Below are 27,154 nucleotides of genomic sequence, written 5' to 3' on the forward strand. Positions count from 1 at the left end.
AAGAACCCTGGGGAACATTTTTGGGTGTCTCTTTCTAGTGCAAAGTTGACTAGAGAATGAGGAAATCATGTGACCTAGAAGGTTACTTAGGAGTAAACATTAGGCATCCCCAATCTACAGAATGAAAAAGGACAGTTTATAGCATCATTTGAAGGAAATTTTATATGGAAGAAATTCAGTCTGTTCGGTGTGGTTATCCATCTTTGACTTTGGTGGGCATGTAGCAGCACTTGGCTATCTACCTTCCTGGCTGAAATATTGTAGATCATCTTGATATAATTTATCAACCCAAGGCATTCTCTCCAGAAGTCTTAATACATTAGCAATGAATTTATGTGGTGGAAAGGCTTTTTTCTCCTTTTTTAACATTTTGATTTATAGTATGCCCTTTGTTGGGGCCATGTTTCTGGAAGAACAGTGATTCTCACTAATGATTACATGTAACCTATCCTTACATCATGACTATAAATATCCAACAAAATATCCTATTACCAATATATGTATTTTTTTGACACATTAGCTATCAGCCTTGCAAATTTGCTCTTTCAAAAAACAAACACAAACAACTTTTGTTGCATAGTAGATTGAACCAATAGTTTCCAGATTTTGTGACTTCATGGATAAGGAAACTTATGAAAAATTTTTTGAAACTGACATAGAGTTGTCAAATGTTTTCTTTTGCCAAATAAATACACTACAAGGAAAAAATGCCCTGAAATCTAAAATCAGAATCATTTCACCAAAGAACATTTTTTTAGTTTAATACTTAATTTAATCAATGTGACTTGCTGATTTGTCTTGTTTTCTGCTTACATCCTACAGTTTCTGTTCAGGTCCAATATTGACCTTTTATATGTCATCTTTTAGCGGTTATTTCAAAGGTTTGTGAGTAACCAACTCTCTTAGTCATGGAGACAGAGTAGCATAATAATGAAAATCACAGAATCTGGAGCAAAATACTTGTGCTTGAATCCCAGTTTGGCCATTTACTAGCTGTGTGGCCACTGGCAAGTTCCTTAACCTCCCTGTATCTTAGTTTCATAATATTTAATATGGCAATTTAATAGTATCTATCTCAGAGGGTTGTTGTGGAGGTTAAAACCGTGAGTTAAAATGCACAAAGCACTTAGAACAGTGCCTTGTAAAATTGTATTATATAAGCACTTGCTGTTATTGTTAATCTTTGTATGTCTGAAAAAATGTTCATATTTTGTTCTCATTCTTGAATGATAGCTCAGTTAAGCATGAAATTCTGTGTTGATCATTTTTGCCTTCAGCATTTTCAAGATATTACTCCACTGTCTTCTTGCATCTACTGTTTAGAAGCTGCTCCCATTACGATTGACTTTCCTTTCTAAGTCAATCTCCGCTCTGATTTGCTTTTAAGGTTTTTCTCTTTACATTTGACGAGCTGTGGCTTTACTCTTGAGTGTCCATGTGTGAATTGAATTTCATTTTTCAAACTTCAATCATTGTGTGCTTTATGATTAGGCTCTACTGCAAGTGATTAAAAAAAAAACTCTCTAAACCAGAGTGGTTTCTACAAGATAGGAGTTTCTTTCTTTCTCACATAAATTAGGCAATCCAGGTGGCATTTAATGACATCAGGGACTCAGGGACTGTTCTTATTGTTCTACCACTCCCAGCAAGGAGAGCCTCCACTCAAATGATAATATCTCTATTCCAGCTACTAGGAAAGGGAAAGTACAGAGAAGGGCCTCCCTCTTCCCTGTAAGGGCATTCCTGGAAGTTGCACATGCGGCTCTAGTTATATCCCATAACATACTCGTTTGGTCAAGCCTGCTACAAGGGAACCAGGAAATGTTTTCATTTGGGCAGCCAATTCCCAGTTTAAAAAGGGTGATTCTATTAATAAGGTAGAGGGGGAGATTTGTTATTGGCAACCAGTAGTAATCTCTATTAGAGCTATTTTTATTTCAAATTTCTCCCCCTCATATTCCTTCTATTATATCCTCTGGAACTCTTAATAAAAGGCTATTGTTTGTGTCTCTTCTTTTTAGATTTCTTTTTATCTTTTTCTGTCGTAGTCTGTGAGATTTCTTCAGCTCTATCTTCCAGTTTACTGGTGTGTGTGTTTTTTTTCTTAAGCTACTGTCTGACTTAAGTTTTCTTAAAATGACATTTTTTATCTCTAGAATTTCTATAACCTCCCCTCCCCCACCCACCAAAATGGCTATTTGTATGGTATTCTGGCTTTTCTACGTAGTTTTTATTCTTTTATGTCTTGACTCATTTTATGCATAATTATCTATAATTATGCTCTATTGTCTGTAACTGTTGGGGCATGAATTCTGCTAATTCCCTTCCCTAAAAGTTTTCCTTCTTACAGATATACCCATCTCATCATGGGTATTTCTTTCCATGGTGGCTCATGTATCCAGGGTTTTAAAGTGTTAGGATGGGGCAGTTTCATATTTATCTCTACAGGGTCCTTCAGGTTTCCCTGGTTCAAACCAGTTTTTGTTGCTTCCTTGGTTTGGAAACTGGCCCTGCTCATGAAGGTACATTTGATTCCCACCCCTGTGTCATCTGCGTGGTAATCAGTCCACTTCCTCCCCTAATTCTCAGGCTAATGGGAGGAGGTATCTAGAGTCCTTTTCACAGCAGTAGAGTTCCTCTAGCTAATCCTGGCTCAGTGCTTAGCTCAAGCTCCATGGCACATGGGGCCTCAAGTCCCCCTTCCAGCTCAGCTATTAAAATTCCTGCCACTGAGTTCCACTTCTGATTCCACTTCTTCAGTTGCCTATTTAGCCTCACCTCTTGCTCACCACTGTCGTGTTCTGTTTCTGGCTCCCAAGGATTTCGATTTCTTGTTTCAGTGCTCAGTTGTACATTTCAAATGTTTTTGTTACGTTTTAATGGACATTTATCTGTGTTATGACGGGTGCTTCTCAAATCAACTTAGTTCATTATAAATAAGAAGTCTAACAAAGAGTATCTTAAATCCCCCAAAGCAGTAAAATTATCATCTCTCAATAAAAGCATTGAAATTTTTTTCTTGATGCTTCTTACATGGGCCTTTTGTGTTTTGTTTTGTGTTGTGTTGTGTTGTTGTTTTCATTTGTCCTGTTGGTTGGCATTTGGAAATAGATGGACTGGGCATTGAGAAACCAAGGTTCTGGTTCTCACTCTATTGCTTGCTAACTGCAAACATGGGGAAACCACTGAAGGTCTCTGAGCCTATAATTAACCATAAAATTGGGATATTATTATTTGCTCTGCTCATAGCATTATTATATGGATCACATGAGATAATGGATTTGAAAATGCTTTCAAGCTTAAAACATACAAACGTATGGTATTAGTAATAGCAATATTATTAGCACATTCATTAAGGTAGTCTTAAAATATTAAAATATATGAAAGTTCATGTTTTATGTTTGGTTTGGTAAGCTGAAAAAAAAAATCCTGTATCTTGGTAAGGGCTTTTTATTCTACTAAAATACCTAATAAGGGAATTACTTGGAAAACATTTTTCTTGTGAAATTTAAGAGTACTGTCTGTACTGACAGGCTGTTATAACTTTAATAGGCTATGAAATTCATCGTGGAGAGACACACCCTTATCAGTTGAAAAAGAGACTTGAACCTGGAAATCATCATTGCATTTTGTTATTATGTGTTTTCTCAAACTATGGATACTGAAAGTTCTATTACTCTTTTGTAAAAGACCATAAATATTTTTCTAATGCAGAAAAGATGTCTGTCCTCTTATTTGAAAATGTTGAGAACCACCAACCTAGCCTATGGTAGTAGTCCACTAACTAGGCTATTCCTCTATTTCTTACTAAAACATATTCTCTAAGAAAGAGGAATGTGTTACCCTGGCCAGTTTTCTCAATGGTTAGAGCATCAGCCTGAGGACCAAAGGGTCATGTGTTTGATTCCCAGTCAAGAGCATATACCTGTGTTGCAGGTTTTGATCTCCGGGCCCGGTTGGGGTATGTGCAGGAGACATCCAGTTGATCTGTCTCTCTCACATTGATGCTTCTATCTCTTTCTCTCTCCGCCCCCCCCCCTCACCTCTCCCTCCCATTCTCTCTCTAAAAAAAAAAAAAAAATCAATGGAAAAAATATCCTCAGATGAGAATTAAAAAAAAAAAAAAAGAAGGACTGTGTCAGTTCTCAGTGATGTTTGTCAGTCAACTGTGAGGCTTTATTGCAGAGAATTTATTTACTAATATTTAAGTATGTAGTTTTCAAATGATTTACTTAAAAGGAAATTAGAAATTGACTCAAAATGGCAGACGGATATACACATTTGCTTATAAAAATACATATAGATATAGAGAATAAAATAGAGTTTAATAGCATTGAAAAACAGGGAAACTGACTATCAGAATAAATACATTTTAATAAATTTAAAAAGCTATTACCAGAGAACAAACGTGTGGAGGAACAAAACGAAATGTAATGAAATCTGACACATGTAACCTGTGTGGCGATGATGGCTGTGGAGGTAGGTCTTACAGAGCTCTGCTGAGAGTCGGTGGATATCAGGAAGGAGAAGGGACCCTGGGACATTGATCAGTTTGGGAAATTGGGGAACCGCATGTGAAGCAGCACCTCAGTTTCCCCTTCCCCGGTCTGCGGTGCTAAGCAATGGGCTGCTGTGGTCTGGATCGAATCAGACACTGGGTCTGGAAAAGCAGGGCAGTGCCTGAGCAGCTCCTGACCCCCAGGAGGATCAGAGAGCCTCTCAGACAGATCCTCCTCAGAGCCTGTCTGCCGGCATATCCCAGCCCTGTCCCAAAGCCAGGCTGTGATGGACAGAAACAGCTTCTGCTGATAAGGATCTGGAAATCTCATCCTCAAAGCAGGGTATCCAACCAAGAAGCACCAAGCGTGTAAGGAAAAAGTACAATACCAAGAGAGTGAGGCATTGCACTAAAGACTATAGTATTATTCTAAGGGGATAAGAGAGGCTGTCCTACCTATACTGTAGGAAGAGTCTTGTGTGTTTAGAAAGCATGCATAGATTTTGGAAATTTAAAATATAATACTAAAATTTTTATAAACTTCAATAGTTGGCCCAGCATAATAATGGACAAGGCTGAAAAGCAAATTAATAGAAAGTGAGTGTCAAGGGGCTCTTGCATCGTTTCGTGGTAAAGTACCACGAGAAGGATAATGAAAGGAAAGTAAAAGAGGCACAGAAGATAAATCCAAGTATTCCATCATTCAGCGAGTAGCTGTTCCAGAAGGAACAAAGAGAGAGAATGGAGAGGGGTGGAAATGATAGAAAAGGCTAGAGAATAAAAATTCTTAAGACCACTCTTAGAATTTTGGTATATTGTAATTGTCTTTTTAAAAATTCTCTCAGTTATGTAAATTGTGTGTTTTGAGGTTATTGGTAAGAGAAAAGGCAAATGCAAGAGCCTATATGATGATTCTGAAATTTCTCTACGTTCCAAGGGTTATGTCTTTATCTGAAGAAGGTACTTTATCCTGACTTTTTATTGGCGGAGTTGAAGGATTGTGCCTGGTGATCAGAGTATCCGCTGCAGTCGTTGGAGCGCCGACGGCAGACTCCCCCCTCACAGGACTCGTGGGGCCGTGGCCGTGGCCGCCTCCCTGACGTCTGTTTCTGATAAGTGGGCTTTAGTCTCTAACAGCTCTGGGGACGTTTGTTGGCCGACACCCGGTGAGGTCATTTTGCTCTCCGCTGAGTTTCCTTTCTCTGTTTTTTTGGACTGTTCTGATGAGCATGACCCTGGAGCGTTCAGTAATGCCTCTGTTCCCTGAGGAGCCCTTGGCCTCCTCCCTGGTTTTATCTCTATCTGCATAAAAACTCCATGCCGCTGGAAAGGAAAACAAAGTTGACATTAACCAGGGAACACAAGTTGCTGGGACTATGAACTAAATTCATGTGTTAAGTCAAGTCCTGGTGATTCAGGCACTTATATCTCTGCTGCTTTTTTTTTTTTTTTTCCTATCTCTGCTTCTTCATTGGCTGTCACCTTCATCCCAAACTTATTGGTGAACTTTTAAACAAATTATGAAATAGGTGCACCAGGAAATGAAGAGAAGGGAAAAGTAGAGAGTCAGAGAAGCAGCACCTCATTATCTGCCATTCTCAACTCCTATCCCTTGGATTGTATAAGACGATTCATATAAAATTTTATTTCTTGCTCTATAGGCTGCTATGGATACAGTAGAAACTACAGTTCATAGACGTGAGGATTTATGATTGCATGCCAAATGTCTATTGGTTCCCACAAAAGACTTAGTTATAGTGAAGTATGAAAACAAACATTTGTAGTTGGAAAAAAAATCCAGCAATTGAGTATTATTATATTTGTTTGACTTTGTAAACCTTACATGCATCCCCCCTGCAACACATATGTAAGCATATCAAAAAGTTTATCAAACTGCTTTGCTATTACCTTAAGTGAATGATTTTAATAATTTAAACCAAATTCTAAACACTGTGATCCAAAATTATGACGTCATTGTTTAGTTCTAACTATGACATGGTGGAGATTTTATAATAACCCTGTTAACTTATTTAAATCGACTTTGAGAAAAATGACTATGACTTAAAAAAGCTTAAGGTTCTATCATAAATATATCGCATCCTCAAGTATTAAATAATTGATTATAAATACTGTCTCACCTTACACCTCATGGGCTCACTGGGAATTTTCCTGGAATCATATTGATGTATAAAGGAGATACGTTCTATAAAATTCCTTTGAAGTTCTGTAGATGCATTGGGAGAGGCAAGTGGAACTAAGGGGGGAAAAAGAGATTTGTGAAGTCAGGGCAAAAATTAGATTTGTGGATGGATATAAAATCAGCATTCATAATATTCATGCTTTATAAAAATGCTAATGAAACCAAGTTCTCCTAAGTGTGGAAGGTTTCCACACACATCTACATAATAAATATGATTCAGCATTCTTTCGCTATGAAAGGAACCAAATCAAAGCCATCAGATTAGCCCCACATGTGAAATTACTTGTAATTTAAAAAACTATTAATGCAATAATGACGTTAGAAATCTGTTAAATACGTTACTTGCACAGATACCAACCAAAGTTTGGGAAAAGCATATGCATAGTATGTTTTTCAACTTATTTTTGCTCCTAGAAAGGCTCTGAGAAATTTATGCCTAAGTTGCTCCCAGCTAGCACCAACGGAATGAACTGGAAGACCCTGGGGCTGCTGCAGTTGTAGTTGAAAACATAATTTTTTAAATTTCCCATTGACAGAAGCTCTGCAAATTTGCCAGAGTATTAAACCCTGACTTGAAAATAATCTTTCAATCTGGGTGATAGGCATATAAGGGACTTTACATTGGTCTCTCTACCCTATGTTTAATACTTTAAATAATTTTTGAAACTCACTTTATTTTTAGCATACAAGGTTATGTAAGGAGTAAGGGTACTTCCCAATTTAGTGACATAAAATTCAGTCAAGCTGCAAAATTTAAAAAATTCTTTCTTTTATAAAAAAAATATGTACATAAGACTTTATGTATACGTACCATATCTATGAAATGATAACAGAAGGCTGAAAACAGGGTTTTTGTATGGAGAGAGAATCACCTGGCTGGACGATAGAGGTGGAGAGCGGTAGATTCACTTTCACTGTATATTCTGTTTTACCATTTGAATTGTGTACTATATGAGTGTATTAGCTGTTAAATATAAACTTAAAATGTTTTTATTTTTTTTCCATCACTATTAATCCTCCATAACCTCCTCTACTTCTGCCCACCTCCCCTACTCCCTGCAAACACCATAGTGTTGTTTGTGTCCATGAGTTCCTTCTCTTTTTTCTTTCTTTCTTTAAATATGCCTTTAAAATTAGGGAGGATATACAGGAAGGAAAAATATGTTAGTAAATTCACATTTACTAAACATTCATGAATTCAATTCAATATTCAGACACTGATATAAACTAATGTTACCAACAAAAATGAGAGTTCAAATATATATTACATGATATGAAATGGCTATCTTTTCTCAGTAGGTGAACAGTGCTAACTGATAATATTTTCTTGATTTTTAACTGAGGTCAGATATTCAAAACTCATTTTCTACTTAATCATTACCTTACATTTAGGATTTGCTAGCACATAAAAGAACAGCAGGTGCCAAGGATTTACTAAAATTTGTGGACAAATATGACATTGAAAAAATTCTAACCATAACATATTTTTTTGCTACCAATTGGGAAAAGATTACTAGTTTGGGGATGCATGCCTTTGTCCAGCACACAGAAACACAGTTTGATAACATTTTTTAAAAAATTTTTTAAAAATATATTTTATTGGTTTTTCACAGAGAGGAAGGGAGAGGGATAGAGAGTTAGAAACATCGATGAGAGAGAAACATCAATCAGCTGCCTCCTGCACACCCCATACTGGGGATGTGCCCGCAACCAAGGTACATGCCCTTGACCGGAATCAAACCCGGGACCTTTCAGTCCGCAGGTTGATGCTCTATCCACTAAGCCAAACCGGTCAGGGCAGTTTGATAACTTTTTGAATAAAATAAAGCAGCTCTAAATTTAGGCCTCAATCAGAAGGGGTTAATGAAGTATCCAAAGCATGGCCTTTGGGATAAGATAGACATGTTTTCACACTCGGCTCTATCACATTTCCCAGCTGTGAGATTTTGAAGAAAATCACTTAATTTCATTGAGACTCATTCCCTCCTTTCTAAAAACTGGGATAATAATTTGCTTTCAGAGTTGTGAGGATTAAAAACAAAATCTCTAGGATGCTGGGGTCAAAATAGAGAGGGTCTTCAACGTTAGGCAGGGGCCAGCTCTTTGGTATCCTAACAAAGAGGGAAGCCATGGAAGGAAAAAGAAGCATGAGTCTGATGAACTACCAAAAAACTGTAAGGCTTTAGTGAACTGCTATGAAGGGTTGGTGGCAGCTTGCTGGAGGGTAGGAGGTCAGCCAATAGAGACTAGGTTGGGGAAAGCTTTTGAAATCTGTTCTTGGCTTTCCCCCACATTGCCTTGGGAAGACTATTGCTTGCCCTGGGCCTGCAGAAAATGGCAGAAACTGTCTAGCCATCTATTGTCAATTCAGTAACATCAAAACAGCACAGAAGTCCCTCTAGGGCAGCGGTTCTCAACCTGTGGGTCGCGACCCCTTTGGCGGTCGATCGACCCTTTCACAGGGGTCGCCTAAGACCATCCTGCATATCAGATATTTACATTACGATTCATAACAGTCGCAACATTACAGTTATGAAGTAGCAACGAAAATAATTTTATGGTTGGGTCACAACATGAGGAACTGTATTTAAAGGGCCAGAAGGTTGAGAACCACTGCTCTAGGGATAAGATGATGATCGAGAAAGGGAGATGTATGTTGCCCCTTGGGGCATTTCCTCCACTATTCCCCTAGCAACTGTCAATGCTGGGGGATTAACAATACCAAGAGACTGCCTTCTCTCAGTGATGCCTCTTTCTAAGAGTGTAAAGGGGAAAGAAGTGGAGTCCTGACTTGAGGACTGGTCCAGACAACAACTGGAGAGGGTCCACATGGTTTTGTGGGGACTGATGCGCCCAGCCTGCACCTGATTTTCTTTCCTTAAAGTCACTGGGAGGCACATAAGCCAGACCTTGTCTTTAGCCTTTGTCTACACAGGGATGCTGATTCCCTTCAGGGAACATGACCTAAGATAAACTAGACAGATGTTATTAAATAAAGACAACAAAATTTAATATATATATCATTTGAAGCAGCATTACTAGAATCAATGCACTAAGAATTTAAGCATAATATCCTCAAAACTATAGACGGTATTATAAGATGAAGCAAGAATTAGAGGCCATAGAAATGAATCACATAAAATATTAGAAATAAAAATGTAATAATTAAAATAAACAAGATGAGAACAACAGCAAGATTCATGAAGGAGATAATCAGACAAAGAAGCTCTCCCAGAAGGCAGCATATATTTTTATCTCTTTATTCCTAAAGAAATAAAAATGTAAAATAGAAGCTAAGAAACATGGACAGTAGAAGTACCAAAACTAAAATTCAGGAAACTGGGAAGAGGAAATAGAAGGAAATACTTAAAAAAATAATGATGATAAATATCTAAGAATTAAAGTTCAAAGACCTCAGATTGGAAGGGCTCACAGATTACCACACAGGTAGCAAGGCCAGGAATAAGTGAGACAGGCCAGTCCCATGGGATGCAAAATTTAAGGAAGCACTCGTGTGATCCTGGGAGTGAGTGCCTCCTTAAATTTTTGCGCCCTCAGCTTCTTATTGCCTCACTCTCCTCCCAGTCCTGCAGGGTAGATAAGTAAACACTCACTTTTAAGACATTTACAGACATATTTTCATCTGAGAAAAAAAAATTCTAAATGCTTTTAAAGAGGAGAGGTAGATTGCCAACAAAGGAGTAAGAAGTAGATTTATATCAAATTGCACAACATTGGACACAATGGTAATTTACTTAATATTTTTTAACTATTAAAGGAAAAAAGGAATTATTATACCCAACTAAACTGTTATTTAACGCTAAAGCTACAATAAAAAATATTGGGAGGTAAAGAAGGCCTCAAAATGTTTTCCCCTAAAATAGACCTACTTTGAAAAATTCCTAGAGGAAGAACTCAATAGAAATAAATCAAGGAGGGTGCCTAAGGTATATAGAAAATTAAATTTTTTGTTTCCTTAAAAAGAGAAAGACTAAAGGACAGAAAAATAATATTCACCATAACAACTCAGAACTAAAATTCTTCTGTTTAACATAGTAATTGAGAATCTGGTGAGTATTATTTTAAAAAGAAAAAAAGTAGTATAATGATTGCAAAGGAAAAGAAAAACTCATTATTTGTAGGTGCTAAAATTACCTGAATAGAAAAGCCACTAGAATCAATAAATTATGAGAATAAGGGTGTGGCAAAGTAAGCAGGTAAGTGTATAAAAATCAAAAGCATTTTGCTGTAATAACAGTAACCTACTAGAAAATAAAATAAGATACATTCTCTATAGGAAGAAAAAATAACAAAGAATTAGAAGTTAACAAAGAACCCAGAAGCTCTCTATCAAGAAAAAATTTTAAACTTTTAACTTAAACAAAAAAAGTAGAAATAGACTTTCCATACACTTAGATAGAAGGGGATAGTATATTACTGCAAAGGTGACCATTTTTCCTAAATTCATCTATAATGTCAATACAACTGAATACAAGTCTTGCTGGATATTTTGAGGAATGTCATGAGTTCCAAACTTTAAACAGAAAAATAAAGGTCATAAATAAATTGGTCAACTCTGAAAAAGGAAGAGCAAAGACTGGGACTTTCCCTATCGGATATAAAGACAAACTAAAAATCCATGTAATGAAAGCATTTCAGTATTGACCAACTGAAAATTAACCTAAGGAACAGAGCTCAGAGACAGACCCATTTCTACAGTGAAACCTAACATACAATGAAGGAGGTCCCGAGTGAGGGCAACTTAAAGATATTTTCAGACAAAGCTAGGTGAAGAGTTGGCCACTTCTACACTCTCACAGAAAGAACGATTTAAGGACATTATAGTAGTCTCTTACATAGGTGGCCCCAATGAATCAGGCATCCCAGTATTCACATCTTTGAACAGTCCCCTCCTAGTGAATATGAACGGGCCTTGTGATTAAATTTAACCAATAGGACTTGGCAGAAGTAACATGGTGCCAGTTCCAGGTATAAACCTCATGAAAGCCTTGCAGCTTCTGCTTTTGCACTTGGGGGAGTCCTGAGCTGCCATGTGTGAAGTTCAGCCACCCGGCTGGAGAACTTACATGGAGAGATCACATGGAGATGGAGAGGAGCAATCATTCCAGTGTTTTACCAATCCTCAGACCACCTGCCAATTGAATGTAGCCACACAAGCACCCACCAGCAAGACCAACCAAAGAGCTGCCCAGCTGAGCCCAGTCCAGATTGCAGAATCAGGAGCAAATAAAATGATTGTTCTCTTAAGCAACTAAATGTTGGAGTGCGTTGTTATGCAGATAACAGAAATATTTCAGAAGGAAGTCAAATAAATTTAATGAATCACCTTTTATGTAGTGATCTAGAACCTCTCAGAATTTCAAAAATAATAACTCAAGAAAAAGGAGAGGAAAGGTAACCTGAGCTATTATAGAGAGAAATTTCTTACTCGGACATTATGCCTTTCAGAATTAGGCATAACTGCCATGTTCACTTTTGCAAATATATGAGTCTTTTAAAGAAGCCCTCTGCAGTGAAAAACATCTAAGTGGGAAAACATCAAAGAAGATATTCAATTTCTTACTGGTTGGTTGCTCTACATAAGAATTCAAATCAGACCCAAACTAATTACTTTGAAAAGAAGCCTTGTTAGATGAGGCTTGCAAGAAATAAGGCAAAGTCTATGAAGAATGTTTGAAATCCACTCTCTGTTTCTTAGAAACTTAATCTAACTAAAATAGGAATTTTCTAAACAAGGATACAACAAGCAAGTTGGTGCTAGCCATCTATATTTTATAAAAAAAAAAAAAACAAAACCAACAACACACACACACAAAGATTTATTCAAATATACAACTTACTCCTCATATAGGAGGAAACTTAGCAGCTTTTACTTTGACAAATTTTCCTAATATTTTGCTTGTGTCTACTTAAAAAAACATGAGTGATACTTTTCTATTAGAAATCCCATTCTTCTAAATAGTATTTATTTTGATCTTATATAAAAAGATTACTGATGGCCCTAGCTGGTTTGACTCAGTGGATAGAGCATCAGCCTGTGAACTGAAAGGTCCCAGGTTCGATTCCGGTCAAGGGCACATGCCTAGTTTGTGGGCTCAACCCCCCAGTGGGGGACCTGCAGGAGGCAGCCGATCCATGATTCTCTCTCATCATGGATCTTTCTCTCTCTCCCTCTTCCTTCCTCTCTGAAATAAATAAAAATATATTTAAATTTTTTTAAAGATTATTAATGTAAAAATAATAGTACAGATTTTCAAAATATAGTGGAAAAACAGAAACTTGAACATAACTATAGCAATTGTTATTGTTACCCCTTGGTGCAAAAACAGCAACACAAACTAAAACCTAGTTTAGAAAATTATTTTTAACCATTGTATCTGAGTTTGAAATTCAAAAGAATGTTAAAATAGCAAGTAGTTGATAAATAGCCATAGTATCATATAAATATGAAATACCTCCCTCACAAATTAGATCAGCTTTTCCAATTTATAAAGATTTATTACATAAAACCAAAAGTGAATACTTATTCTTGCAGGGACTCGGATATGATGGAGCAGAGTCATGTGTTGAATTGGCTGTGGAAGGCAGCCAGGAAATTGCGTGGTGGTACAAGACATAAAGGGCACTTTCACTGTCAGCACAAGATGAAATGCCAAAGACCAGGCGTAATTAAGTGGGCTGATGGAACAGAATGACTAGGAGATGACTTACAATTGGCATTAATGCATGTTTACATACACATTTTCCATGTCCACATGCATAAGCTGGCATATACAGACTAGTTTATGTAAGTACTTCAAAATGTTACATTAAAATATTTTAAAGTCATGCTCATCTAGAATCCAGATACCATCTAAAATATGAATAAATTACAAGCCTGTATTGGTGTGTATGTTAGTTGAAATTACAGTATGACTTTATATAATCTGTTGGATGATATGTATTTCTCATTAAACTAATCAATAAACATTGGTTGACTCTGGGCATTGTGCTAGGACTTGGGTACAATAATGGTCTTGCCAATGAGAAATACCAATGAGAGAGAGAGAGAAGAGGAAGGAGGAGGGAGGGAAGGCAAGTGGAGGGAGAAAAGAAGACATCTATGCCAGGTTCCCAAAGTTAGATTCCAGTTCAACACCTAATTGGTACAGTAAAATAATTAATAGAAATAGCTACCATTTGTTATCTGCTATGTACTAAGCATGGTGGTAGGTACTTTGTTTCTCATGACAAATAAGAAGTAACTGGAGGACCTAAAGGAGGAGAGTGATATCATTTATGTTTTTAAAAAATCCTTCTGACGATGATGTGGATAACAAATTATAGAGGAGAAAGGATGGGGTGGGGAAGCAGTGGCTGCACTACCTTGGCAAGAAGATTTGCCGATGGACTGGATGTGGAGGGTAGGGAGTTTTAGAATGACTTCTAGATCATCAAAACTTGAGCATCTGGGGGCATAGAAGTGACATTTATCGAGATGGGAAAGGCTGGTGGAGGAATAGGTTTGGATGGGAGAAATGAGAAGTTCTACTCCAGCCACGCAAAATTTGAAAAGGAGGCTAGCTATCTAAGAAGAGATGTCAAGTAGGTGGTTGGCTATGTAGTCTTGAAGTTCAGTCAAGAGGCCAGGGCTGGAGAGAAAATTGGTTTGTATATTGGGTCCCTTCACTTTAAGCTTAATCTTCTGTTCTTTGTTTCATCTACTTTGGGTAGCATGTCTTGAGTGCTCACGTTAAATAATGATATTACACCCTTCTCTTCTATGCCTCATCTTCTGTCAACTGTATATTTACCTTTCTTGTGAAGGCAGGTAATATAATTCTGTTCTATAAAATTTAAATTCTGTTCAATGTTTAAGTTTTCCATATTGTGTTTCTAGATTGATGCTAAAAGTTGAGACTTGCCAAACAACACTTAAATATAATTGAATTTTGTTCATTTATGGTCCAAATATTGTGCAGGACTACATTTCTTTCTCAGTGGGTCCAATGCCCAGCACCACTTGAAAACAAATTTCTAGTGTCCATATCATGCAATTCCTCTTTTCCTGGTTAAAAAATTACTACTCCTGAGAACTTTGTTTATGCTTAGAATAAGGGTTTTAAGAGTTCTGAATTTATAGACAGATTATATGTACAGTGGGGCCTTGACTTACGAGTGTCCCGACTAACGAGTTTTTTTGAGATACGAGCCGTCTCTCGGCCGATTTTTTGGTTTGAGTTGCGAGCTAAAATTCGGGTTACGAGCCAGCTTCAGATACCCCACCGCTAGTTGGCGCAGCGAACTTCACAGTGAACGCCACAACGTCAGCCCAGCATCACGTGCCTCACTCGTTACACTTTAAGATTTGACTTACGAGTAATTTGAGTTACGAGTTCCATCACTTAAACTCGTAAGTCAAGGCCCCACTGTGTGTGTGTGTATTCAGTTTTTGCAGAACTTATTTAACCACTTCCCCTGTTGTTTTTTAAAATTAAATTTATTGAGGTGACATTGGTGATAGGGTCATATAGGATTCAAATGTACATTACTATAACACATGATCTGTATGTTGCATTGTGTGCCCACCACCCATAGACAAATCATCTTCTTTCACCATATATTTGGCCCCCTTTACGCTCTTCCACCCACTCATCCCCTTCCCTTTAGTAATCACCATGCTGTCCTCTATTTCTCTGAGTTTCAGTTTGATATCCCACATATGAGTGCAATCATACGGTTGTTAGCTTTCTCTGACGGACGTATTTTGCTTAGCATAATATTCTCAAGGTCCATCCATGTTGTCGCAAATGGCAGTATTTCATCTTATGGCTGAGTAGTATTCCATGGCATATATGTACCACATTTTCTTTATCCAGTCCTTTATCAAAAGACACATTGGCCGTCTCCATGTGTTGGCCACCCTGGGGTTTTTGCTTGTTTGCTTTTGAGCGCCTATAAACATCGCAAAACTAGCCTCCTTCAGATTGCACTTTGAGAAATGCTACCATAAAGTATTGCCTACTATTTTAATAGTTGCAATTTTTAAAGTTTGGTGCAATAAAGAGCAGAATGCTACTAAGTTTCTGACTTGGAGGCTAGTGTTTACTAATCAGTACGATTTTTATGATGGCATATTAAACGTGTTTGGAGATAAAGCTGTCCACGAGGAAGGGATAAGGAAAAAAACTTGTCAAGGGCTGCACTGGCATATCTATGTTCACCTTCTGTAGAGAAGAGGTTTTCTCAGGAGGTGCCAGCAGATCTAATACATCTAAGTAGATGGGAGTAACCTGAGATCACCGAGAAGAAGTTTACCACCGCTGACCTTACCTATTCCACAGGAAGGCTTTTGCAGCTTGCTGTGCCTGACCGGCAAAACCAACGGACACATTGGTTTTTGAAAGTCACTCCTCTGGGTGCTGTTAATATCATAAGGTGGTTGGAAGTGACGCTCAGGTTCTTTCCCATGTGACCACCAGTCATCCTTTATGGAAGAAAATTGGAAACGTAAAATTGGCTACGGTAGGCCATTTTTGTGTGCTGCTTAAGGGCTTTTCATGTTCAGTCATTTGGTTCCACAAGTCATTGGATATTCTAAAACAAAGTTCTGAAATCTAATATATTTTCACAAAGACTGTATTTCTTAAAAGACACCTAAAAATGAAATATCATACATGTTTAGCTAAAATACAGATGCTAAATTCTTAAACTACCTTCTATTACCAGATGGAGTTATAAAAATAAACAAAATTGTTATATTTCTGTTTCATACAATTTTATTATATACTAGAATCCTGGTGCATGAATTTGTGCATGGGTGGGATCCAGCTGGCCTGCCCCAATCGGAGTGATCGGGGTGGGGCCGGCTGGGGGGAGAGGCTGTGGGCAGTTGCTGGCTGGCCCCGCCCCCTTGTCCAATTCCCGGTCCAACTCCTGGTTGAGGGGGAAATTTGCATATTAGCCTTTTATTATATAGGATGTATACATGTATGCCTATAATATTGAACACAATTTAATTTAAAATTATGTTCTATACTTTTTATTATGACAATACAAATAATGTATTATCATCTAAGAGGGTGGATTTCAAAGCTTTTTGTCCATGACCCACACCATGAACTACACTTTATGTCCTGTAGGAGCACACAGTGCATACACATGCATAAAACTTTTAGTTTCACAAAACAATTATCTTACTGCATGCAGGGCAGTTGGCTACTTTTCTATTCTATTTTACTGCTTTTCTGTTTTATTTCACAATGCTTGTTGCAACCCACATTGACTTATAACTAATGGTTTCACTTGAAAAACTTTGCTCTAAGTGGAAGTATCTCTGATGTTACTGAATTTTTTACGAGAAACCCTGACCTAATACACAGGAAAGGGAGAAGTGATAAGCTCTTCATTAGCATGTAAGACAATTTGATCTCTTAGAAGCTGAGAAAGCTGGGAGGGAATTCCCTCACAGTTACTTGACTTAATTCTGACTAAAATGTTTGTGTGTGTTTTTAGAAACTGATTGATCAGGTACACGTGAGAGAACCTTGAGAGAAGGCCACTGTGACACTTAGGAGCTCTTGGTTATCATTAGGCAATGAAACCTTAGGCATCATCAAGCACCCACCTTGGCTTTAAGAGAGGAGATCAACTTTTTAAAAAATCAGCTATGGTTCCATAATCAAAGACTTTATAAGTAAAACTCTGACAATGCAATTAAAGCTACGTTGATATAAGCAGCAAGAGGCATCTAAAGAACTCCATGTGGCCGCATGGGAGTCAGCTCTGAAATGAGTTTAGTTTCTAAAAAGACAGGCAAGTATAGAAGAGGAGCACACGCTCAAACTCGAAAGAAGTAATTGAATGCAGTCAACTTGTCAGAAAATTGTCAAGACGCTTAGATAGGAGAAATTCATGAATATGCCCACGGCAGCAAAAGGGTTTTCTGTCGGGGGGAAATTCTATTGCAGCAAGAAATCAAGAAAAGGCTAAAAGTTCGGAGAAGAGTACACCCTTCAGAGCATTAAGTCGGGCCTACTCAACATCAGGTTCTTTGTGAGGGGAGATTATCTTCAAACTGAAGAGGATGGGATGAACAGGCATCGTTGGAGAGAGAGTTAGACCTCACTTTGCAACACGAATTGAGCCTTTAGGTCCTAAATTCTGTTTCTTTGTTACTCATGTTGTGGCCTCACCCCATAACAAACAGAATTTCTGGAGGATGAGGCCCAGAAATCAGGATTTTAAAAAGATTCGCAGGTAATTCTAATGTGCAGCCAAGGTTGAGAACCACTGCTTAAGCACAATGACAAATTGTAACCAGAGGTAACCAGTAAGTTTTCAGAGATCAAAGACATATAAGAAAGTAGGGACTTAGGGAGAATAGGAGAAACCAGCTGCCTCATTTTTCAGAATGGGTTAAAAAATGAATTGCAAAACATATAACTATTTGATGTAGGAATTCTAGAGCAGATTACTGAAAATAGTCACACCCGACTGTTGTCAGCATGCCTCGTTCTTGCAGCTCCACCATTATGATGGTGCCTATTATGCCCAGAGGTCTGGGACGTGCAGGCCTTCTCTCACTTGCTCTCACCACAGTGCTGTGAGTAGGTACACCCACTTTACAGATGAGAAAACTGCTGGCAGATCAGGTAACCTCGCCAGGGTCTACCACCCACAGGCAGCAGAGCTGCCACAGTGCAAACCCACGCCCACCTGAGCACGCACTGATTTCCCTGCCCCGTTGCTGCATCAAATCAGCTGGGGAATGCAAAGCCAGAGGAGCACAAACGCACTTAAATTATTTCAAAAATAAAAATAAAAGGGTGCCAAGTGAGCACCATGAGGAAGGTCTCCTATGATAAGAGTGCATCTTCTTTTATTGACCAGAGATTTTGCTAACACCCAAGAACTGGGGGACTAACTCTGGGATAAGTGAACCACTAGGAAACACCTGGCAGGCTTCAATTCTTTTTCTCCCAAACTAGAGCAAAAACTATATTTAAAGCAGAAATACTGGTTCACCCTTCAAGAAGTCTTTTGAATTTAGAATTTTACCAAAACAGTCTCTTTAGTTTCACAAAGGAAATAATGAATAGTTTTTCTTCAATTGTGATTGACTTTAAGATCCCAAAGTTGGAGAAAGTGTCCTGGTTAGTTAATTGGATGAATTTTCACTTCAGCAGGATGAAATCCCACAGTTCAAAAACATATTTTATATCGTTTCTGTTTCTGGAGAGTCTGCTCCATCCCTTAAAAGTCTGGCTTGTTCCTGGAATAGTGAGAGGGTGTTTGCACCCATGCACATGGGCTTGCCTTTTTGATCCAAGCATTTGATGATAGGAAATTATGATTAAAGGTATAGGTGGAGGTTTGTTTTATTCTTCACCTTGTGCTAAAGGGAAAGATGAAGGAATTACTGCCCTGTCTACCATCGCTTACATTGAATTTTGAGAGCTGATAGAGTGATTGATGATGAACTTTGTCAGTCTGGGTAAAGTCCTCTAGTATGATAGTTTTGTGTAGGCTTTGGAGATCAGGCCACATCTGGCAGATGGTGGAAGGGGTTTTGCCTAAAAAAAGATGGCTGTTCCCAGTTCAAAACTTGGGACTCAAGGAGAGAAGGAAGTCCTCCCTTCCAAGCCTGTCTCCTTTCCTGCCCCAGGATGACAGTGCCTGGGACCCATGGTAGGGAGATGCCTGGAGATTCCTGATGATGAGGTTCCCTTTAATCCCTGGACCCTGGAAGGCCTGACGGCTGGGGTGCCATGGACCCCTGAGCCACATTTGGAAACCACTGTGCAGCCGTCTTTATGTTATATCTGTGTTCTCCCTAAGCCTTTAGAAATGTATTAGTAAACATTGCTTATTTTCCATTCTTCGGGAAGTTAAAGGAGAATCCTCAGGGGATATAAGTAGTAAAAGCAAGTGAGACATCCTGGGAAAACCAGTTCAAAGAAGCAGGAGGTGGTAGGCCGAGTTCTACACCAGCAGCCACAGCGGCCTGGCCAAGACAGCTGCTGGTGGGGGTGAGTTTGGACCATACACGTGAAGGACCCCGGGAAATGCGGGCTTTTACTAACACCCTACTCACAGACCGTCACATTTTACTAAGGCAGCTTAGTGGCGTTAAACAAACACTAGAGTTACATTCATGTAAGGGATTACTCCATCTCTAGTGTGCTCTGGATACCGGGAGTGCTGAAAAATACCTCTTTGTAAGCAATTTGTTATGTCCCAACAAGTTATTCCTAAATGGTGGTCTGTGGAACACCAGTTGTGTGGCATATGAAGAGGTGCTACATGAAAGAGGTTTCCATAGCTAAATACTGGGAAAAGGGTGAGATAAGCAAAGTTAAACAAGCTCATCACAGGGTTTCTCAGGACCTTTATATGCTAATGTAAATTGTGAAGCTCTGAGAAAACGGCGATAAAAATACAGTTTTTTAAAAAACATTGGACTTTGGAACTTTATTGAGCTCATAAGGAAGGCCTCGTGCTCTGAAAAGTACACTTTGGGGAAAATAAAACCCATTTCGGAAAACAGTTAAAATGCCAATATTTAAAACTACCAGACAACCACACTAGTTTTCATGGGGAGTGACTGAGCTATAGCACCTTTTTACTCCCGCGAGCACCAATTTTATGTCCCCAGGCAGAACTATGACACTAATTATTTCATTTAAAAGTCTTGTAATTAAATACAATCATCCAATCTGGTGTTCTAAAGATATTATCGTAGCAAAATACACAAAACAACAAATCTGTCAGTTTAAATATTTTGGCAACTTTATTGTCTTTCCTCTGAAAGCCAGCATTACCATAAACCAGCGTGTTTGTTTTTTTAAACAAGCTAACTTTATAAAGAAATCTGTCATCTAAAATAATAGAATAAAAATTACAAGTATGTGAAATGAGCACTGCATGACTCCTCGGATACTTGGAAATGAGGACGTTTAAGGGGTTTTTTTGTTGTTGTTTGTTTTTTAAATAGAAACATTCCCTCCACTCCACACTGGAGTCAGACACGCTTTTAACTCTGAGAGGCACCTCCCGTCTCTGTAACTCCTCATTCAAGTCCACTGTCGACCTCTCTTACCCATCCTCTTACTTCATTTCAGACTTACTTTCACCGTTTCTTAAAGGGTTAGCTTTTAGGCACTGGCAAAGCAAAGATTCTACTGCTGCTGTGTCACTTGCTGACAGCAGCTCCTAACACTTTTGTTCATATTATTTTTTTCCAAGAGACATATGAATTAGGAGTAAGAGAAAATCAGTTGGATTTAATTTTGAAATTTTTATGTTTCATATTTCTATTCTCAAACCAGCATCTTTTCCTTAGCATCTCCAGGGTAAGGATGGGTTCAGTTAATAGTCTGGTTTACCTTCAGCCAGAACTAGAGCTCAGGAGTCATTCATTGACTTTTGTAAAATATCTGAGAACATTACTAACTTGGATCTCAGTACCAGGCTTATTTCCCCAGTGTAGGCCTCGTCTGTAAATTTCTTTTAAATCCCAAATAATTTTTAATAAAATAGTCTTAAAACTGCCCATGTAAGTGTTTACTACATGATATTAAAGCATATCTGACCTCAGAAATTTCCGCCTCACATCCACACATACTTGTCATGGTGTGCAGTTTTATAGAAACAGTTCGTGTTATCATTGTAAAGAGAATCCTCTAAAACAAACTTCTATTCAAATGTTAAGTTAAATCACAACTACACCTAACTCACAACTATACCCAAATTTACAAAGCAAAGGGAACTTGGGGCTGTGATTGAGTTAAGGATTTTGAGGAGGGAGATTATCTCAGATTATCTAGGTGGGTCTAATGTAATCACAAAGGTCATTAGAAGCTGTCAGGCAGGAGAGGGAGGGAGGGAGGGAGGGAGGGAGGGAGAGAGAGAGAGAGAGAGAGAGGTGAAGATGCTTTGCTGCTGGTTTTAACCAGGAAGGGGCCATGAGCCAAGGAATGCAGGCAGCTTCTAGAAACTGGAAACAGATTCTCCCCTCAGAGCCTCTAGAAGGAACCAGCCCTACCTATAGCCAATGAGACTGATTTGAGACTTCTAAGCTCCAGAAGTGTAAGGGAATAAATTAGTGTTGCTTTAAACTAGCATTTAAGTTTGTGGTTATTTGTAACAGTAGCAGTGGGAGACTGATAAATTATACCTCAAAAAAAAAAAACAACTAACAAATTTAATAAAAGATGATAATGGAATATATTTAGTATAATAATGTGAATAAGAGTGTGGTTTGGCTAAAGCTATAGTCCTGGACCAGAGAGATGTGACTATGACATTTGCTAACTTTGTAATCTCAGACATGTTAATGTACTTTTTGGAGTATGTTATCATCTGTAAAATATTTCCAATAATACATCCTAGGAATTATTGTGCAGATTCAGGGATATAACATATGATACACTTAGCTTATTCCTAACACTTCATACACTTTCAGTAAATGGTAACTATTATTTTATAGACAGCATCTGAATTATCAGGTATCATGGGAACTTTTTACATTAGAATATGTTACAAATACTATGGAAGATATTTCTTCAGTAACCTCCAAGCACTACTGTATATATATAAAAGGAATCTAAATCATTTTTCTAGAATGAATATGGAATTTATATAATGAAATGTATGTAATGTATATGAAATATGTGTGTTTGTATATGGTTTATATGCAAAAGTTATATGAGAGTAGTTCCAGGCTATTGCTTTAAACTATATATATATATATATATATATATATATATATATATATATATATATATATATATATGGTTAATATGCAAAGTGTCCCCTCGGGAGTTTGACTGGGAGCTTGATCGCTCACTATGACATGCACTGACCACCAGGGGGTGGCACGGAATGAAGGAAGGCCCCGGCTGGCAGCTGGCAGCTGGCAGCTGGGGAAGGAAGGCCCCGGCCAGCAGCCGGAAGGCCCCAATGGGCCCTGATCGCTGGCCAGGCCTAGGGACCCTACCCATGCACAAATTTCGTGCACCAGGCCTCTAGTTGGATTATAAAAAGTATTAGTCTAACATATGTTATATCCTTTAAGTAGTCTGTGACTAAATTATCCTGCAAAACAGCTTCTGAATCTAAATCTTAGTTGAATATAATGAACATGTGTCCGACCTGGTTTTCTGTCCTTATTTTAGGATCTATGTAGGGAACTGGTTCGTTGAATGTTCTTGCATTTGTGTTAATGAATTTAGCATAATATACACGGCGTCTTCTGACACATGGTTTTGAATGTGGTGTGCTCTTTCCAGGCTCTTTTTCATGTTTGAGTTCTTCTTTTTCAGTTTTATACACTGTGCCAGCAGCTTCTAGTTTATGCTGTCTGAAAAACAGAATACAATAGTAAATCATTTCTCTCAATGAGCATTTCAGTACTGAGTTATAATTACATAAAATAGGAGTTAAATATATTTCAAGTGTCAGTCAAGACTATTTAGCCTTTATTATAGTTAATAAGGGGCTCAGGCTATTAAAATTTGAGAGGGCATTTTCTCACTCTAAATTATATGAGATAAAGGGATTTGTGTGAATAATGATTATTTATTCCAATATACCAGTGCAGTGTATGGACTCTCGCTGGGAGTCGCGGAGTAGTGATTTGATCACACTTACGAAGCATGTTGGCAGTATTTTGTCATGTGGCTGTTAGTTATTAATCTTAACTCATCTTTAAAAGTTAGTTACCTAGTAAATTCATCCATCTGGATGAGGAAGACTATTTAATTTTAAAAGCTCACCTGGAAAACTTATAAAAACTACCAAATGACCAAAAGAATTAATCAAGAAAAGACCACTGTGCAGGCATCAAAGCAATTCAATTTCTTATCACTTTTTGCTTCTAATAACTACACTGGTATTTTTTTTTAAAGAATGTAAGCTACTGAGTTCTTTAAAATGTTAAAGAAATGTCTAGAAGGAAATAGTTTATAGATTTTTCTTCTTTTAAGTAAGTTGTAATAGACATCCTAAAAGGGAGTATTTTAAATGCCATGTACTTGAAAAGTAAAGGTAAGAATGGAACATGCGAATTAGAATACTTTTACATAGAAGCTTTTAAAGTATAATCCCTACCTTACTTCAAACCAAAGCCAAGTCCATCTCCTTTATCCAGTCCTTTTCCAGTCAAACCCTCCAATATCTTTTCATTGCGTTTACAATAAATACTGCCTTCATACCGTGGCTCTGCGGTCCTGGGAGACCCTGTCCAGCTAAAGTCTTCAGTTGCACTCAAGCCTCTCTCCCCTCACTTCTCCAGGCCCCCCTTCCTTCAGCACCAGTCTCATTCCCCTTGGGTATTTGCACATCCTGCCTTCCCTCTGCCTGGAGTGGCTCGTTCCCAACGCCTGCCTCCCTGCACACCTGCCTCACTAACATTTACGTCTCAGCCTGGAAGTCATCGCAGAAGCGTTTCCTAAGGTTTCTCCTTCCTCACTCCATGTAGTCTCCATTTTAGTATTTCGTTCATGTCTTTCCTACCACCACAATTAATTATTTATGTACCCACTTGCTGTTTACATGATTTTGGTACGCACTACAAGACCTTTTACTAATCAATAAGTTCCATGAAGGCAAAGGTTGTGTTTCATTTATCATTGGGTCCCCACCATCCGGACCATTGTATATTAATGAGCCATTAAAAGATTTACTACCGCTAGTGAATCTCCTGGAATTGTTTTGCTCTGGCTTTGTGTCAGCGGTATGCTCCCAATCCTTACTCTAATACACACAAACACCATTCAGCGCCCTTGGCTCCTAGTTCCCTGCATCCCAACAAAAAGTGCTCTCGGTAAAGGATTTGGAAAAGCTGATTCCTGGTAAAGTGTAAATAACTCCTAAGGCTTTTCCTATTACCTTTCCATAGATAGAAACATTCACTTAAAGGTTGTGATTGATGCGTCATTGTAGACTTCTGACATTAGTTTTTTCCATCTGCTTCTCATAGCTGTAACCCAGCAAAGTGCTTGTACTGGAACCAGGTCCTTGGAGGAAAGGACTGTGGCTGTTTGCTTGCATACTTAAGCATCCACCCAATTAAGTACTCGTGGTGTGAGTAACTAAACATCAGAATAATTCATTCCTTCAACAAATATTTTATTGAGTTATGCCTCTTTGGTGCTGTTGTGAGGCACTGAAGATGCATGAGTGATCAAACAAAAATCCCTGCCTTCACAGAGCTTACATTCCAGTGGGGAAGGCAGATGAAAAATAAAATAATAAGTAGAACACTTGCAGGCATACCTCGGAGATAGTGCCAGCTTGGTTCCTGACCACCACAATAAAGCAAGTATCGCAATAAAGCGAGGTGTAATCTTTTTGCTGGTGGAGGGTCTTGCCTTCAATTTGTAAGAAATACAACCTCTGTGGAGCGCAATAAAGTGAAGCACCATGAAAAAAAGTATGCCTGTATCAGATGGTCTTAAGTACTAAGGACAATACTAAAGAAGGGAATAGGGAGAAGGGAGTGCATGCATATGGGAGGTGAGTTGCATTTTTAGATAGTGTGGAGGCTGCATTATGAAGGTGGCAAATGAAAAAGACAGGAAAGAGGAAGAGAATCCCAGCAGAATGAACCTTAGCTGCCAAGGCTGTGCCGCAGAAGTACAACTGTCTTCACAGTGGTGCTCAAGGAGTGGGCCCTGGAGTAGCAACATTGGCATCAATTGTCAGCTTGTTAGAATAGGTCCTATCCCAAACTACTAAAACACAATCTCTGGGGCAGGTTCCCAGGAACCAGTTTTAACCAGCTCTCTAGGTGATTCTTATATACATTAGAGTTTGAGGACCACTGTGTGGTGACAAAAATACAGGCTTTAGAAGCAGATAGTACTGGCTCCACATCATAACGAGCCATGCAATCATTCTCAAACTTTAGGATCCGTCAGAATCACCTAGAGGCCTTGTTCAAACCCAGATTATTGTGCCCTGCTCTTAGAGTTGCTGAGTCGGTATGCCTGTAGTGGGAAGCCTGCAACAATTGCATTTCTTTTTTTTTTTTTTTAATATATTTTATTGATTTTTTACAGAGAGGAAGAGAGAGAGAGAGAGAGAGAGAGAGAGAGAGAGAGAGAGAGAGAGAGAGAGTCAGAAACATCGATGAGAGAGAAACATCGATTAGCTGCCTCCTGCACATCTCCTACTGGGGATGTGCCCGCAACCCAGGTACATGCCCTTGACCGGAATCGAACCCGGGACCTTTCAGTCCGCAGGCCGACGCTCTATCCACTGAGCCAAACCGGTTTCGGCAACAATTGCATTTCTAATACGTTCCCAGGTGATGCTAGCCTGGAGACCACACTTTGAGAACCATTGCTGATGATAGCAAGGAGGCCTGTGTGCTGGGGCAGAGTTGAGTCAGAGGGCAAGTAGTAGATAAGGCCAAGCAAGGGAAAAGGGGCACGATGTGTAGGCCCCATAAGCCATTGTTGGAGCCTTAGCTTTTCCTTTGCAACGGCCAGTGGAGAAGAGTGATCTAATTTGCTTTGTAAAAAGCCCACTCGAGTGCTGTGTTGACAAGGCTGGAGAGGGACAAGGAGCGAAGCAAAGGCCATTGTACTGTCCACGTAAGAGACGCTGGTACCTAGACCAGATGGGGTGATAGTGTAAGGCATTAATTGTGGATTCTGGATATATTTTTAAGGTAAAGTCTACATAATGGGGGGGAAAGGAGGACCTATGTAATACTTTCAACAATAAAGATTTTAAAAAATAAAAATAAAAACTGAAAATAATAAAAAATCATAAAATTACTATATATATATATATATTCATCCTACAGAATTTGCTAGCATATTAGATATGGTGTGTGAGAAAGAGTGGATAATTCAAGATGACTTCAAGAATTTTAGCCCAGGCAATGCCTGTAAAGAACCTGACACACAGTAGAAGCCCAGTAAACAGTGTGTTTTCAAAAATAGTACTGTAAGAGCTCAACTACTAGAAATGAGACAGTGATGGGGGACTGGAAGAGGAAAAGCCCTCCCACATTGGGGATGACTCAATTAACGGTCCCCCGAAGGAGGAAAATATTTTTTGGAAGGAGAAAGAGAAAATCAAACCCCAGCACTTACTGCTGCTTATCCTCCTTTGCCTCCATGGGCTCCTAAGACCTGACACGAGGCAGCGAGGAGCCTCAGGGGTCCATCAGGGACTAAGCTCTGCCAGGAAAAGGGCATTTGGAGCCGCGATTGTGACTCACGCGTTGCTAAGCGACGGAGGCCTTTGGGAGCGCGGCCTGGGAACGCAGCGGGGGTGGAGGTGGAACCCGGAGCGCATGCGCAGTAACCCGGCTTCAGCTCCCGCTCCAAGGGTAGCTGGCGAGTCTACACTGCGCCGACGGCGGGCGGGGGAGGCTGGCCCCATCTCTCGGCTTCCTTCCCGGACCTACCCCAGGCTGGACACCCTGCGTTTGAACTTGG

At 38.8% G+C, this 27,154-nt stretch overlaps 1 protein-coding gene across 1 annotated transcript; it reads right to left on the minus strand.

Moving 5' to 3' along the window:
* Positions 1 to 4,424: 4,424 nt before the first annotated feature.
* C12H2orf73 (chromosome 12 C2orf73 homolog) lies at positions 4,425 to 26,832 on the minus strand. Its single transcript, XM_059659821.1, is given in 6 exon segments — positions 4,425 to 5,573; positions 5,576 to 5,821; positions 6,637 to 6,752; positions 16,032 to 16,185; positions 22,854 to 23,061; positions 26,807 to 26,832. Coding segments are annotated over 6 exon segments (900 nt in total). The 3' UTR covers positions 4,425 to 5,423.
* Positions 26,833 to 27,154: the final 322 nt, after the last annotated feature.

Source organism: Myotis daubentonii, chromosome 12, assembly GCF_963259705.1.
Source record: "Myotis daubentonii chromosome 12, mMyoDau2.1, whole genome shotgun sequence".
In the NCBI taxonomy this organism is placed as follows: Eukaryota; Metazoa; Chordata; class Mammalia; order Chiroptera; family Vespertilionidae; genus Myotis; species Myotis daubentonii.